Below are 13913 nucleotides of genomic sequence, written 5' to 3'. Positions count from 1 at the left end.
CATCGACGCCAAGTCTTGCTTAAGCTTCACCGCCACGCGGTCCATTGCTCCAAAGCCTCCAACTTGCCCTTCACGCTTGCAACCGGTCCATCAAGGCAAGTCTTGTCTTGATCTTCTCCACCTTGATCACATGACTCAATGTCATGTCTCATGTGCAATAAGCTCCTTCATCATCATATGTGTGAGCTTTGCAACATCTCTAAACATATTTGCTTGAAGTATATTGTGAAGTGACCACAGACAAGACAATGCAGGTAGGTAATCGATCAGTGTCAGCTTAAAAGTACTGAGCTCAGTGAAGTCACTCATTTGTTCAATGCCAGTTGATTTTATGCACTGATACTTCCATGAGAGCATGGGAAATATGAGGCAGAATGCTTTAAAAAGTGTATCACTTATGAGTACACTATTTGTTTTGTTTTCACATGGTAAATTACAACAAAACAAAGAAGCAGATTGAGGGTCTATTTTGCATGCTGCCCTATGGAACTAGAGTTTATTACAGGGAATGATTTACTCCTCTCTTTTTTTTTCAATTGTTGACTAGAAATATAAATGATCTTCAAAACATCAGAGTGTTAAAACATACTCTTAAGGCATGTTTAGCTTACATATGTTGATCTTGTACTCTGGCTTGCAATTTATTATATCTTAATATAAGCAAGGTAAGGTAGCTTACTATATGACCCATGACAACTTATAAGGTCAATAATCCACCATACATTGGCTTCAACATACCCAGTTAGCTTTGATAGGTTTCCAAATAACTGGTCTTTACATGCTTCACAGCCTGGTAGTCACATCCTTAAATCATGCAGAGTCATTACTGCATCTATGAATGCATAGTTCCCATGCTGTTCTAGTCAACTAAATTCAAGCAAAGATAAATCATGATCATCACCTTTGAATTTTTCTTCGATTGAGCAAAGATAAATCATGATCATCACCCTCATAAGTTTCTTTACAAAGGATATTTTGATGAATTTGCTTGCTTTTGAGCATTATGTTTGGTGTTGAATACATGACATGCTTATGAAAATGATAACCAAGTGCATACATGTTGTAAGGCATATTTCTTTTGGCATTCAAAATTTCAGTTTGTTTGAAACTAAAAAATTCTAATGTCGCAATTGCCTGATATCCGCTCTCATTTTGTTTCCCTACCTTGATTTTGAAACCCCAGCGTGAAGATTGGAGAGTGCGTCCTCTGACTCCAGAAATGATTGAGTATGCTCGCACTGATGCTCACTATCTGTTGTACATCGCAAATTGTTTGGCATCAGAGCTCCTTGCAAAAGCCTGTGGTATGTTCTAAGTGCTGTATCAACCTTTTCTTTCCTATTGTTTGCTTTTTTTTGTTCATTGGCTCAGTACCCTCACAGTTATCTAATATATTTGAATTTGCTATCTCAGAATTTAGAAGTCATAGTTGTATAAGTTTTTAAACTAATTTCACATGGTCTGAAGAGCGAAATTTCTTTAGATTGTTGGTTCTTGAATTGGATGGTGTTTCTGTTTGTCATTCTTTTTTCTGCATGTGGAAGACACTAGCAGCTCTGATACATTTCTTGCTAGTACCAGGCTTCAGAAATATGAAATGCACTATTCCTGGAAATGATGAGTCATTTGCAAAGATTACATTATTTGATCCATCGCCCTGTTCGTTTGGGCTTGTTTGGCTGATAAGCCATGGCTGAAAGTACTGTTGGCTGATTTGGTGTGAGAGAAAAATACTGTTCGTTGGCTGAAAAAGTACGGCTTATAAGCCAAACAAGCCTAAACGAACAGGCCGCATGACTTGGGAAATATTTGGTAAACTGTGAATAATCAATTAAAACTAGGAAGTATTTATTATTCTATCAATGGAAAAGGAACTTTTGAATGGTACACTATGGAGCTATGTAAGCTGGGAGTATTTCATTAACAAACTTATGCAATCCTATTCACCTGTGGAAAATTAGATGGCTATTTTCTTAATTCTTATTTTTAATATTGAGTGTCAAAAAATCTTTCACAATGTCAACATAAGCTTTCGAATGGTAAGCACAACGTGTCATCTCTATATATTCCTGATGTGTAGTTAAGAAATGGAAGCAGTATTAAGGGGGACCAAGAAAAGCAGATGGCAGTGATGAGGCACTCATGATATCCTATTGCTGAACTGCAGAAATTGATACTTTAACCCTCATAAGATTTGGATAATCCTAAATATTCTCTTTTCTTGTCAACATCAAATCACATATCGGTACCGTGGTACCCTTGGCCTTCATCACATGTCTCAAGTCTTTGATCATCTGTAATATCTAATCAGATACTTCCAGTGATAAAATCAATTTTTTCTTCGAGGCTAGTCATCGCTCAAATATGGTGTGCATGCAACTGTATGCAAAAGAAATTGAATCTCCTCCTGGAGCTTCCAGTGCAACATCTATTCTCTCACGAAATTTGCAAACTCATGGGTTCGACTCCAAAAAGTATAGTGAAGTGAAGGTGCTTCTTTTCTGTATTCACTTTTTGATTGTAGAATGTCTTCTGGTTAGCTTGCCAGCCAGCGATTTTGTATTTTTTGTTCCTGAATTTCTAATCTTCTGCATCCACAGGATCTTGTTTGGAAATTTTGTGCATGGAGGGACTTAATGGTCAGTAAAAAAAAAACTATTTCCCTTAGAATAGCTCCCTCCCCTTCTGCAAAGTAAATCTTTTTAATTGCTTATTTGTTGTTACCTCCGGTCAGCAAAACTTGATGTTCAGACAAGTGAAAGCAGCAGTAAACTAGTTGTGTGTGAGAGCAATTAGCCTTGGGATTGATTGATTGATTAAAGGGGTACAGGGGCACATTATATAGGCAAGGATCCCTAAGGGTTTATAGAAACACCCAATCAGCGGTAATCCTTGCCTTATCAATCTATCTTAATCCCTAAGGTGCTTAACCACACCGGCCCATAACAGCCCATTAGGGCGCCTATTGCTAACACTCCCCCACAGTCAAAACGTCAGCCACTTTGCACGTTTAGACTGGACCTAAACTCCGTGAACACTGGCAGTCCCTTGGTGAAGATATCAGCATACTGCGAGGAGGTAGGAACATGCAGAACTCGTAGATCACCAATGGCGACTCGCTCCTGGACGAAGTGAAGATCGATCTCAATGTGCTTGGTGCGCTGATGTTGCACCGGGTTGGAGGTCATGTAGACGGCACTGATGTTGTCGCGGTACACCAGTGTGGCGCGCCGAAGAGGGGCATGTAGCTCCAAAAGAAGCTGACGTAGCCAGGTCGCCTCTGCAACTCCATTAGCCACTGCGCGATACTCGGCTTCAGCACTTGATCTTGATACTGTATTATGGCGCTTGGAAGACCAGGAAACGAGATTGTCACCGAGGAACACTGCATAACCCGAGGTGGATCTGCGAGTGTCGGGACAACCAGCCCAATCAGCGTCGGTGTAGACAACAAGATCAGTCGAAGTGGTCGGTCGCAGCAGGAGACCGAGGTGGAGTGTGCCCTGAACATAGCGAAGGATCCGCTTCAGAGCAGCAAGGTGAGGCTCTCGAGGGTCATGCATGTGGAGGCAGACCTGCTGAACAGCATATGCAATGTCTGGGCGAGTGAACGTCAAGTACTGAAGAGCTCCGGCAAGACTGCGAAAGTCTGTAGCATCAGACACAGGGGGCCCCTCAGCTGCAGCAACCTTAGAGTTGGTGTCAACTGGTGTAGAGCACGGCTTGCACTCGGTCATCCCGGCGCGATCTAAGATATCCAGCATGTACTGTCGCTGTGAGAGCAGGAGTCCATCACCACGTCGCTGAACATGCATACCGAGGAAGTGATGTAGTTCACCAAGATCTTTCATGGCGAACTCCCGCTGAAGTGCTGAGATGATCCGCCGAAGAAAATCTGACGACGAGGCTGTGAGGACAATATCATCAACATATAGCAATAGGTAGGCTGTGTCTGATCCGCGCTGATAGATGAAGAGTGAGGTGTCTGACTTGGCTTCGACAAACCCAATAGACAGCAAGTAAGAGGCCATCCGACTGTACCAAGCACGAGGAGCCTGCTTTAGGCCATAGAGCGACTTCTTCAAGAGGCAAACAAAGTCCAGATGAGCTGGATCTTCGAACCCGGACGACTGCTGGCAGTACACTGTCTCAGTCAAATTGCCATGAAGAAAGGCATTCTTAACATCCAGCTGGTGAATGGGCCAGTGGCGAGTGAGTGCTAAGGAGAGCACCGTGCGAACAATAGCAAGCTTCACCACAGGGCTGAAGGTCTCATCAAAATCTACACCAGGCCACTGGGTAAAGCCACGAAGAACCCAACGTGCCTTGTACCGCTCGAGGGAGCCATCAGACTGAAGCTTGTGCTTGAAGATCCACTTCCCAGTGACAACATTGGCCCGAGGAGGACGGGGCACAAGATCCCAGGTGTGATTCTGCAAGAGAGCACTATGTTCTTCCTCCATAGCTGCTCGCCAATTGGGGTCAGCAAGAGCGCTAGGAAGGTCTTCGGCACCGGAGATAGAGGCACGACATGGTAGATAGCGGGCATCCTGTAGCCGCTCTTCGAACGGGTGCCCATGGAGTGCTGGTTGGCCACCGGAGGAACAGCAACCGCACCCTTGGGTAGCGGGGCTGCTGTTGCAACAGGAGCGGCCGGAGCAGCAGCTGAGGCGGCTGGTGCAGCAGCCGGGGCGGTCAGTGGCTCGCGCGGCTCGCGCGGTCGACGCGTGTAGACGTACGTGAAGTCGCGAGCTGGCCGGAGAGGTGGGAACCTTGGTGGTGGCCCGCGGGGCGCCTGCAGGGGTGCTGGGGAGCCCGGGAACGACGCAGGGGATGGCGCGCCGGCACGCAGCGCGTCGGGCAGCTCCAGGGCCGCGTGTGGCGCGGAAGAGAGATTCCTGGTGGCTGCGCGTGGCGCGGTGGATGTCCCCGACACCCGCAGCGCAGGGGGGACGTAGAGCGCGGGCGTCGGAGGATCCTCAGCATCCTCGGGAGGCTCCAGGGGTGCCCCAGGCACGGCCTCACGGGGACCGGCAGGGGCGCGGGTGGCGTCGGAGGTACTGGGAGGAGTTCCTGCAGGCAAACACTTGTGCGACGGTCCAATAGGAGCGGGCACAGCATTAGTAGTGTCATCGGCAAGAAACTCGAGGTCTGCTGGAGTACGAGGACCATGACGCTCAGCGAAAGGGAAGGCCGTTTCATCGAAGATGACGTGCCGGGAGATGATGACTCTATTGGATGATAGGTCAAGGCAGCGGTACCCTTTATGATGAGCTGAATAGCCTAGGAAGACGCACAGGACAGACCTAGGGGCAAGCTTGTGAATGGCAGTGGCGGACATGTTGGGATAACATTTGCAACCGAAGACTCGCAGATGATCATATGTGGGTGGCTTGCCAAACAAGGCAAGATGAGGTGTGGAGAACTCTAGAGTCTTGGTGGGCAATATGTTGAGGAGGACAGTCGCCGTGGAGAGAGCCTCCACCCAGTAGGAGGGAGGCATGGACGCCTGAAAGAGCAGGGAGCGAGCAACATTATTTATAGAGCGAATACTGCGTTCAGCTTTACCGTTCTGAGACGAGGTGTAAGGGCAGGACATGCGAAAGTGAATGCCCTGGGTGAGGAAGAAGTGCCGGGTGCTGGAGTTGTCAAACTCTTTCCCGTTGTCACACTGTACGGCTTTGACGCGGGCGCCAAATTGAGTGGAGGCGTGGGCGATGAATTGAGCAAGCGTGCTGAAAGTGTCAGATTTAAGTCGTAAAGGAAATGTCCACAAATAGTGAGTGCAATCATCAAGAATGACCAAATAGTATTTATAACCAGAAATGCTGACAACTAGAGAGGTCCATAAATCACAATGAATAAGATCAAACTTGCTAGACGCACGAGAGGTGGACACATGAAAGGGTAGACGAACATGACGCCCTAGCTGACAAGCATGACATAAATCGGAACAATCCTGAATAGGGAATGAAACACTAGACGCGAGCTTTGACAAGGCCTCGTGACCAGGATGGCCAAGACGCCGATGCCACAGTGGAGAGGAGCCCTGAGCGGCAAGGGAAAGTGCTGGTGGAAGGCGAAGTGGGTACAATGGCCTGGAGCTATTACACCGGACGATCTCTTTCCGAGATGGAAGAACCTTCACAGAACAACCAGCGGGGTCAAACTTAACAGAGCAATTATTGTCAATAGTAAATTGGCGAACAGAGATAAGATTCTTAATAATTTATGGCGACACAAGAACATTATTAAGACATAAATTGGATGATAACTCTGTGGAGCCAGTGGCAGTGACAGGAATAAGGGAGCCATTACCGACAATAATAGATGAAGGGTTAGGGTACCGCGGGAGAAGAACATGTGAAAGAGAGGAGGGCTGAGATGTCATATGTGAAGTAGCACCTGAGTCGAAGTACCACTCGTTGGTCGAAGGAGGGGTCAGCGATGTCGTGCTGAAGGCGTCGGCGAGATCCATCGGGTCCCAGGAAGGGAGGCCGGTCATAGGGTTGTAATACCCCGGAGCGACCCACTGTCCAGCGGGCTGCTGGTGAGCAACAAGCGCCTGCTGCTGCTGCTGAGCGAGCAGGGCCTACTGCTGTGCCTGGAGGTGAGGGGGCACCGGGATGGGTGCCAGAGGCGGACGAGGAGCTCCTGGCCACATCTGGATAGTGCCGGACCAGGGATTGTAGAAGCTGGGCCAAGGGCACCCCCCCCCTAGCCGGCTGCTGCTGCTGTCCAGCAGCTTGCTGCTGCTGTGTGGCGTCGGCAGGGGGCCGGGAGCCCTGTCCTGAAGCGCTGCTGCTGCCTTGTCCTTTGCCGCCGCCACCGCGCTTGCTGCGGCGGCTGTTGGGAGCCTTGGAGCCCCCTCCAGCGCCTCCAGAGCCTGCAGAAGGTGGAGGTGCCGCGGTGGGAGTAGTGAAGGCGGTGAGTGCAGCTGCGAGAGCCTCCTTGCGATTCGCCATGGTGAGTTCCTCAAGGATGAGGTCCTCACGGGCTTCGAGGAACGTGGGGAAGGGCTTGGCTCGGCGAAGAAGCGTGCCGACGTGGGCGAAGCGCTCGTTGAGGCCGCGGATGACGTTGAGGACGAGGGTGCGGTCGGTGATGACCTCACCGAGGGCCGTGAGATCATCGGCCATCTTCTTCAGCTTGCGGCGGTACTCGGTGACGGAGAGGTCGCCTTGGACGAAGTTGCGAAACCGCGTCTCTAGCTGAATGGAGCGAGCCTCCCGATTGCCGAGAAACTGCGACTCGACAGCGAGCCAGGCGTGCCGGGCTGTGGAGCCCTGGGCACTGATGATCTCGCCCAGATCATCCGTGAGCGTGGTGACGATCCAGGACTTGACGACGCAGTCCATCCGGGCCCAATCAGGAGAAATCGGGACTGGAGGGTCTTCGCGAACATGGCTCTGGAGAGAAAACTTGCCGAGGATGAGTAGAAACTGATCGCACCAACGTTTGAAGTTACCGGAGTCGACGTCAAGGATGGTAGTGACGTGGTTCCGGATGTTGCTGACGGCGACGGCCTGAGAGTGGAGTTGGAGCAGGGCCACGGCCTCGTGATGAAGCATGGCCGCGCGGAGGTCGGTCGGCGCAGGACCTCCTGGAGGCGGCGCAGTGGGTCCTCCCGAAGACTCGGGCGCGATGGCAGCGTCGGCGGCTGCCCGCTCCATGGCGGCGCGCGCGAGGGCGTCGCTGGCGCGCTGTGCCGCCTCGTCCCGCTCCTTGGCGGCGGTCGTGGCCTGCTGCTCGGCTTCAAGGGCGCGAGCCAGGGCGGCGTCGCGCGTGGCCATGCGTTCGCGCTCCAGGCGCTGAGCGGTGGCGGCGGCCTCATTCGCCTGCTCCTGGGCGAACCGCCGGGTCACCTCATCGGCCTGGAGGGAGGTGGCGGAGCCGGTGGCGTCGTCTCTGGGAGAAGGCGGAGCAGAGGCCATGGCAGTGCGGCGCAGCAAGGGCCGGCGCGCGAGGGTGCGCGCGGCTAGGGGCCGGCGCGCGGGGGGAAGCGGGCGGCGCGGCAGTCAGCCGGCGCGCGCGAGGAAGGTGCAGCGGAAGTCTAAACCTAAGCGTGATACCATGAGAGCAATTAGCCTCGGGATTGATTGATTGATTAAAGGGGTATAGGGGCACATTATATAGGCAAGGATCCCTAAGGGTTTATAGAAACACCCAATCAACGGTGATCCTTGCCTTATCAATCTATCTTAATCCCTAAGGTGCTTAACCGCACCGGCCCATAACAGCCCATTAGGGCGCCTATTGCTAACAGTGTGCCTTGTCCGAAACATGAACTTTTCTTGACTGGAGGTAGTATAACTTCTTTATCTACCTTTGAATCCTGGGTGATCACCAGATGTCACTCGGGCAAGTTGTATAGCGATGGGCACATTGAAGCAAATGCATTTCCAGGATATCATGCATATTTGCAGTTATGTAGTTGTGGTGGGTCTGTTTCCTTTCTGATATCTCCTAACAACTTGGGTTTTGGGTCATTCCAGGCTCGGATGCATGATGAAAGCTTACGATATGTTCTGTCTGACCAAGCTATAGCTGCCCTTGCTGTTAGTCTTCCAAAAGGCCCAACAGAGGTGTTTGCTGTCATAGCAGAAACTGACCTAAGCATTTCAAGTATGTACCCTTCCTTGTCATCACCGTCACCTCTTGTTGTGGCTCATGTCAAAGAACTCTGTTATCTGCTGGATGACATCACTACCAGCATGGGCGGCATCTTTAAAAGTTTACTAGAGAAGTATAAAGATCCAAGTGGATTATGTCGACTATCAGTTTATAATTACAACTTTATAACACACCTAAGTTTGAAGCAAACAAATATGTTTTCCTTTGCTCCAAGTGGAGAGAAGTTGCTGACAGCACCGCCTAATAAAAAGGCTTCACGGGATTTATTCATTAAAAAGTTCTCCTGCAAGTCCCCGGTATATCACAATTGCAGGATTTATGCTAGTGATGGAAGACTACTTTGCTACTGTGACCGCAAAAATTGGAATGGTTTGTTTCTTAAATATATTCCCATTAGCTATTTACATGCATATAGCATGAATGAAGAATTATTTTGTCAAACTGATGAGCTTTTCTATCCCAGGTACGTTCAACGTAATTTGGCGAAATTGATTGAAGATAGTCCTCCAGCAATCATGCTTCTCTTTGAACCTAAAGGTCGTCCAGAGGATGAAGATAATGAGTTCTATATTCAGAGCAAGAAAAATATTTGTGTGGGCTGTGGAGAAAAGAGCCATTATATTAGATACAGAATAATACCGTCATGCTACAGGATGCATTTTCCAGAACATCTGAAGAGCCATCGTTCACATGATATTGTACTTCTTTGTGTAGACTGTCATGAAATAGCTCATTCAGCAGCTGAGAAATACAAGAGGCGAATAGCAGAAGAATTTGGAATACCCCTTTTTGTGCAAAAGATAATGAACTTGGGTGATATAAGTTTGATTACCAACACATCAGTATCTGAAGATAAATTGAATGGAACAGGTGTCTCCCCATTGCAGCTGAGGACTGCTGCCATGGCTCTTCTACGTCATGGATCCACTATGCCGTTGAAGAGATGTGAAGAGCTAATGCAGGTGATGACACCCTTTTTGTATTTCTGGCTCAATATGGACTACTTAACAGTTTATGGAGCTCTGACATTGACGTATTAACATATCTGTTTTATCCTATCCGTCCATATGCTTTCCTTGTTAAATATGTACTTGTTCTTAGCTATAGATCTCTGTTATGGACCAATTCAATTCTTTGCAGATTGTAAAATCATACTATGGTGGTAGGGATGTGACTCCTGAAGACCTCGAGATGGCATTACTTGTTGGTATGAGTCCTCATGAGCGAAGGCGTCTTGAAAAGAAAAAGGGCTATTCGTTTAGAGCTCAGGCTCAAAATATTATTAGAAAGAGCAGCAGCAATACCATCTCAGAAGACAGTGGACGTGGATCAGAAAATTGTCATGCCTTATCTGAGCGATTTTCTGAGGATGGAACTGAGAGTAATGGTCAACCAGAGTTTGATGAGACAGAGGAACGAAACCAGCTAGAGAATTTAACCCTGAGCCAGGGAAGCTCAAGTTTGCCAGTCGGCATGGAGGACACCACTTTTGATCATGACACTGCGACACTTGAGACAGATACCAATCAGCAAGCAAGAGGCGCCTGCACTCCTGGAAACAGCCATCTCGACAGGGAACTATCCATCCGTGACAATTCTAGCCAGGTCATTTCCAAGAATGCTGAGAAGAAGATTTCCCTGTTGGGTCATGGGCATCACGGTAAACAAGTTGTGGAACTTTTGCTTTCCAATGACGGGGAGGAAGCTATTAACCACTTTTGCCAAAGATGGAGGCAGATCTTTGTTGAGGCTGTTCACCCCCGTTATTTACCTTCTGGCTGGAATATTAACCACAGGTCAGTTGCCTTTCATTATATGCCTTTTCTTGAATTCACCAAGCTGTATGTGAAGTTCTAGCCACGTACCAGTGACCTTAAAAGATCTTTCTGTGTCGCGATGTTTCTTGTCCAGATTTCCTTTCATCACTAGATATTTACTGCTATCTGTATGTCCTCTTGTGTGGTGCAGTGGACGGCGGGATTTCGGTGACTTCAGTGTCTACAAGCCACCAAGGAAAGATCCTCAATCTGCAAGGGATTAGGCTATACGCGGATGTCATCAGTACCTTTCCTGTCGTTGTACCCTGAGGTTCAAGTTTTACTTCCCAGAATTGGTTGCATCCCCTTAAACCTGATATTTTGTACTTGTATGTATCTCTCAATCCGTGTGCTTGTTCGAGTACCTTGCTTTATCTTGAAATACCAGTTTCATCTCTCTACTTCTTTTGGCATGAATTTTGCATCAGTTTAGGTGAGCCGTTTTTTATACGAGTGAACTTCAACTCAGCAGATTGAATCATCAAAGTTCCGTTTTTAACTCGGAATTGTGATGAAATTGATGTGTTCCGGACAGGCCTTAAACTTGGGTTGCTTTTGGAACACAAATTATTCAGGATTTCACTGGAAACAATTCGTTTCCTGTAGAAATGGGCAAGAGCTCCTCCCTCCAAACTGTGGTCGTAGAGTATCTGTTGTTTACGGTGGGATATCCTGAGCAGGATCCCACTATCCTTTTTCCCCCCCAGAGGCCAGAGCATTATTTTTTGTTTTTCATTCAGATTTTCATTCCCCACAATCCAAAAATGAAGTGTGGAGCGTCAGCGGCATGCTGCAAAGCGGGTGCAGCCAGCTCGGCGGAGCCACATGATCCTCCCCATCTCGCCGTCACTGCCCCTCCACCACTCAGCTCGGCTTGAATACCCCACCGTGCCAGCTCTCCACCCAAACCCAATCCATCCAAACCCATTTTCCTCCCCTCCCGTCCCGTCCCGTCCCGCCCCTGTCTCTTCCGCTTCCACCCCCCGCGCGCCGACGCTGGTGATCCCCGTCGCCGCGGACCAGCAGCAGCCATGTCGTGCTCCCACCTCTCCACCGCCTGGTCCTCCTCGGCGCTCGCCAGCAGCGCCTCCTCCACCCGGGGGCGCTCCGCCCCGCGCTCGGGCCTCGTGGTGCGGTGCTCCCTCCGCGAGCTCCGCACCCGCATCGACTCCGTCAAGAACACGCAGAAGATCACGGAGGCCATGAAGCTGGTGGCCGCCGCCAAGGTCCGGCGCGCGCAAGAGGCCGTCGTCTCCTCCCGCCCCTTCTCGGAGGCCCTGGTGGAGGTGCTCTACAACATGAACCAGGAGATCCAGATGGAGGACATCGACCTGCCCCTCACCCGCACCCGCCCCGTCAAGAAGGTGGCGCTCGTCGTCCTGACCGGCGAGCGCGGCCTCTGCGGGAGCTTCAACAACAACGTGCTCAAGAAGGCGGAGGCCCGCATCGAGGAGCTCAAGCAGCTGGGTCTTCAGTACAGCGTCATCAGCGTGGGGAAGAAGGGCAACGCCTACTTCCAGCGCCGCCCCTACATCCCGCTGGAGCGGGACCTGGAGGTGAACGGCGTGCCCACCGTCAAGGACTCGCAGGCCATCTGCGACCTCGTCTACTCGCTCTTCGTCTCGGAGGAGGTGGACAAGGTGGAGCTGCTCTACTCCAAGTTCGTATCGCTCGTGCGCTCCGACCCCATCATCCAGACGCTGCTCCCCATGTCCCCCAAGGGCGAGATCTGCGACATCAACGGCGTCTGCGTGGACGCCACCGAAGACGAGCTCTTCCGCCTCACCACGAAGGAGGGCAAGCTCACCGTGGAGCGCGAGAAGGTGAAGATCGAGACGCAGCCCTTCTCCCCCGTGGTGCAGTTCGAGCAGGACCCGGTACAGATCCTCGACGCGCTGCTCCCGCTCTACCTCAACAGCCAGATCCTCCGTGCCCTGCAGGAGTCGCTCGCCAGCGAGCTCGCCGCCCGGATGAGCGCCATGAGCAGCGCCACCGACAACGCCATCGAGCTCGCCAAGAACCTCTCCATCGCCTACAACCGACAGCGCCAGGCCAAGATCACCGGGGAGATCCTCGAGATCGTCGCCGGTGCCGAAGCCCTCGCCTGAGCCTGAGCCCGAGCCCTTGTGACTTGTGCGAGCCGAGCTGTGCCGTGTGGTGGCCTTCTTGGTGCGGTGCTCCTGCTATATATAATTCTTTTTCTCATTTTCTTGTTGTCCACTCTGCCTGTAAGGCCTGATAGCACAAACGCAACGGAGTTCTGTGTTCCTCGCGACGTACACAAGAATTTCAATCCAGAGATGCCAAAATGTATAATCTGAGTATTTTAAATCTCGCCTTGTCTTGCAAATGTCCAGTTAGTTTCGATGCTTTACCTCCATTTGACACTTCAGTTGTCCTGTGCCCACTCGAAACTGAAATAGAATTGCTGCATCTAGCACTTCCTCTATCTAGTTCGTTGGGTTGCTACATCCTTGCGCAAAAAAAAAGGGATTGCTACATCAATTGAACTCACTGGATTCTATATATATGAACAAAAAAAAAGTTTCATTAGACTCTGCGCGTGCGCACACACACCGGCGTCGTCTACAGGCGACTCGGGTGGAGATACCGCACTCTCTGGCTAACGGTGGTGACCAAAAGGCCCACCCGCAGCAACCTCCTCCTCCCCCTTCCTCTCATCCCCTCCTTACCAGAGCTCTAATATTCCGGCAACCAGGATGGCTGGCGGCAAGCTGTAGCACCGAATCCGAGACCTCTAGGCCCGAATGGAGTGGCAACCAGTGCGTCGCGGCCAAGAGCTACCTCGTCGTCCCCTCGCCTCCCCTCCCCGCAGCAGGCTGGACGACGCGTGCATGGCCCTGCAGCTGGAGGTAGAGGTGGCACACTGAATCTGTGTCCTCGGGGCCCAAATTCGGCGTCCCCCGGCCCGGATCCAGCGCCACCGGGGCCAGCAGCCGTACGGGTGCGGTGACCGGCGGTCCAACCAGCGCGTCACGGCCAAGGGCCACCTCGCCATCCCCTCGACTCCCCTCCGCGCAGCAGGCTGGACGACGTGTGCACGACCCTGCGGCTCGCACCTGCAGCTGGAGGTAGAGCCCGCGGATTCACGACCCGCACGCATTTGAAATCTGGGTCAAAACCATGTCGGGTGCTGCTCTAGGCCAGCGACGATGGCGCAATTTGGCGTCATATCCCTCTCTGGAGTTGTCGCTGTAGATTTCAATTTCTGCTATCGTGGAAGCCTTTCCAGCTGCATCTGCTAGGCAGGTCTCGAGGCGAAAGCCCTTACGAGCTTGTTGCTCCGATCGTCGATGGTGGCGCCCGTGGGCGTCACTTCCTTTCTTGAAGGCATCGATACAATCACACCTGCTCCTGTTCATGCCTGGCTTGTCCTTGTGCTCTCCCTAGTTGCTCCACACCTACTCCTGTCCGTGCTCGGCGTGTTCGTGTCCTTTATGC

The 13913-nt window shown here is 50.9% G+C and overlaps 2 protein-coding genes and 1 pseudogene across 3 annotated transcripts; 2 read left to right on the top strand and 1 right to left on the bottom strand.

Moving 5' to 3' along the window:
- The first annotated feature begins 210 nt into the window (after positions 1-210).
- LOC136550213 (protein RRP6-like 3) lies at positions 211-11230 on the top strand. 2 transcript variants are annotated; one of them, XM_066541700.1, is made up of 8 exons: positions 211-254; positions 1184-1304; positions 2312-2490; positions 2601-2639; positions 8496-9596; positions 9775-10430; positions 10603-10780; positions 10880-11230. In XM_066541700.1, exons 1-7 carry the CDS (start codon positions 249-251, stop codon positions 10673-10675), a joined length of 2175 nt encoding a protein of 724 aa, XP_066397797.1. In that variant the 5' UTR covers positions 211-248; the 3' UTR covers positions 10676-10780; positions 10880-11230. The 2 variants fall into 2 exon arrangements, with proteins under 2 accessions (XP_066397797.1, XP_066397798.1); XM_066541701.1 differs by lacking the exon at positions 211-254 and having other exon boundaries at positions 1181-1304; positions 2081-2490.
- Positions 3185-4031, bottom strand: LOC136552426 (uncharacterized mitochondrial protein AtMg00810-like; annotated as a pseudogene).
- Positions 11231-11363: 133 nt separating the features above from the next.
- On the top strand, positions 11364-12801 carry LOC136550214 (ATP synthase subunit gamma, chloroplastic). The gene has a single exon (XM_066541702.1). The coding sequence runs from the start codon at positions 11483-11485 to the stop codon at positions 12557-12559; it is 1077 nt and encodes a 358-aa protein (XP_066397799.1). The 5' UTR covers positions 11364-11482; the 3' UTR covers positions 12560-12801.
- The last annotated feature ends 1112 nt before the right edge of the window (positions 12802-13913 follow it).

The sequence above is a fragment of the Miscanthus floridulus genome, chromosome 4, assembly GCF_019320115.1.
Source record: "Miscanthus floridulus cultivar M001 chromosome 4, ASM1932011v1, whole genome shotgun sequence".
Taxonomy (NCBI): Eukaryota; Viridiplantae; Streptophyta; class Magnoliopsida; order Poales; family Poaceae; genus Miscanthus; species Miscanthus floridulus.
The sequence above is the reverse complement of the archived record's forward strand: the minus strand, read 5'-3'. Positions and strand labels throughout refer to the sequence as shown.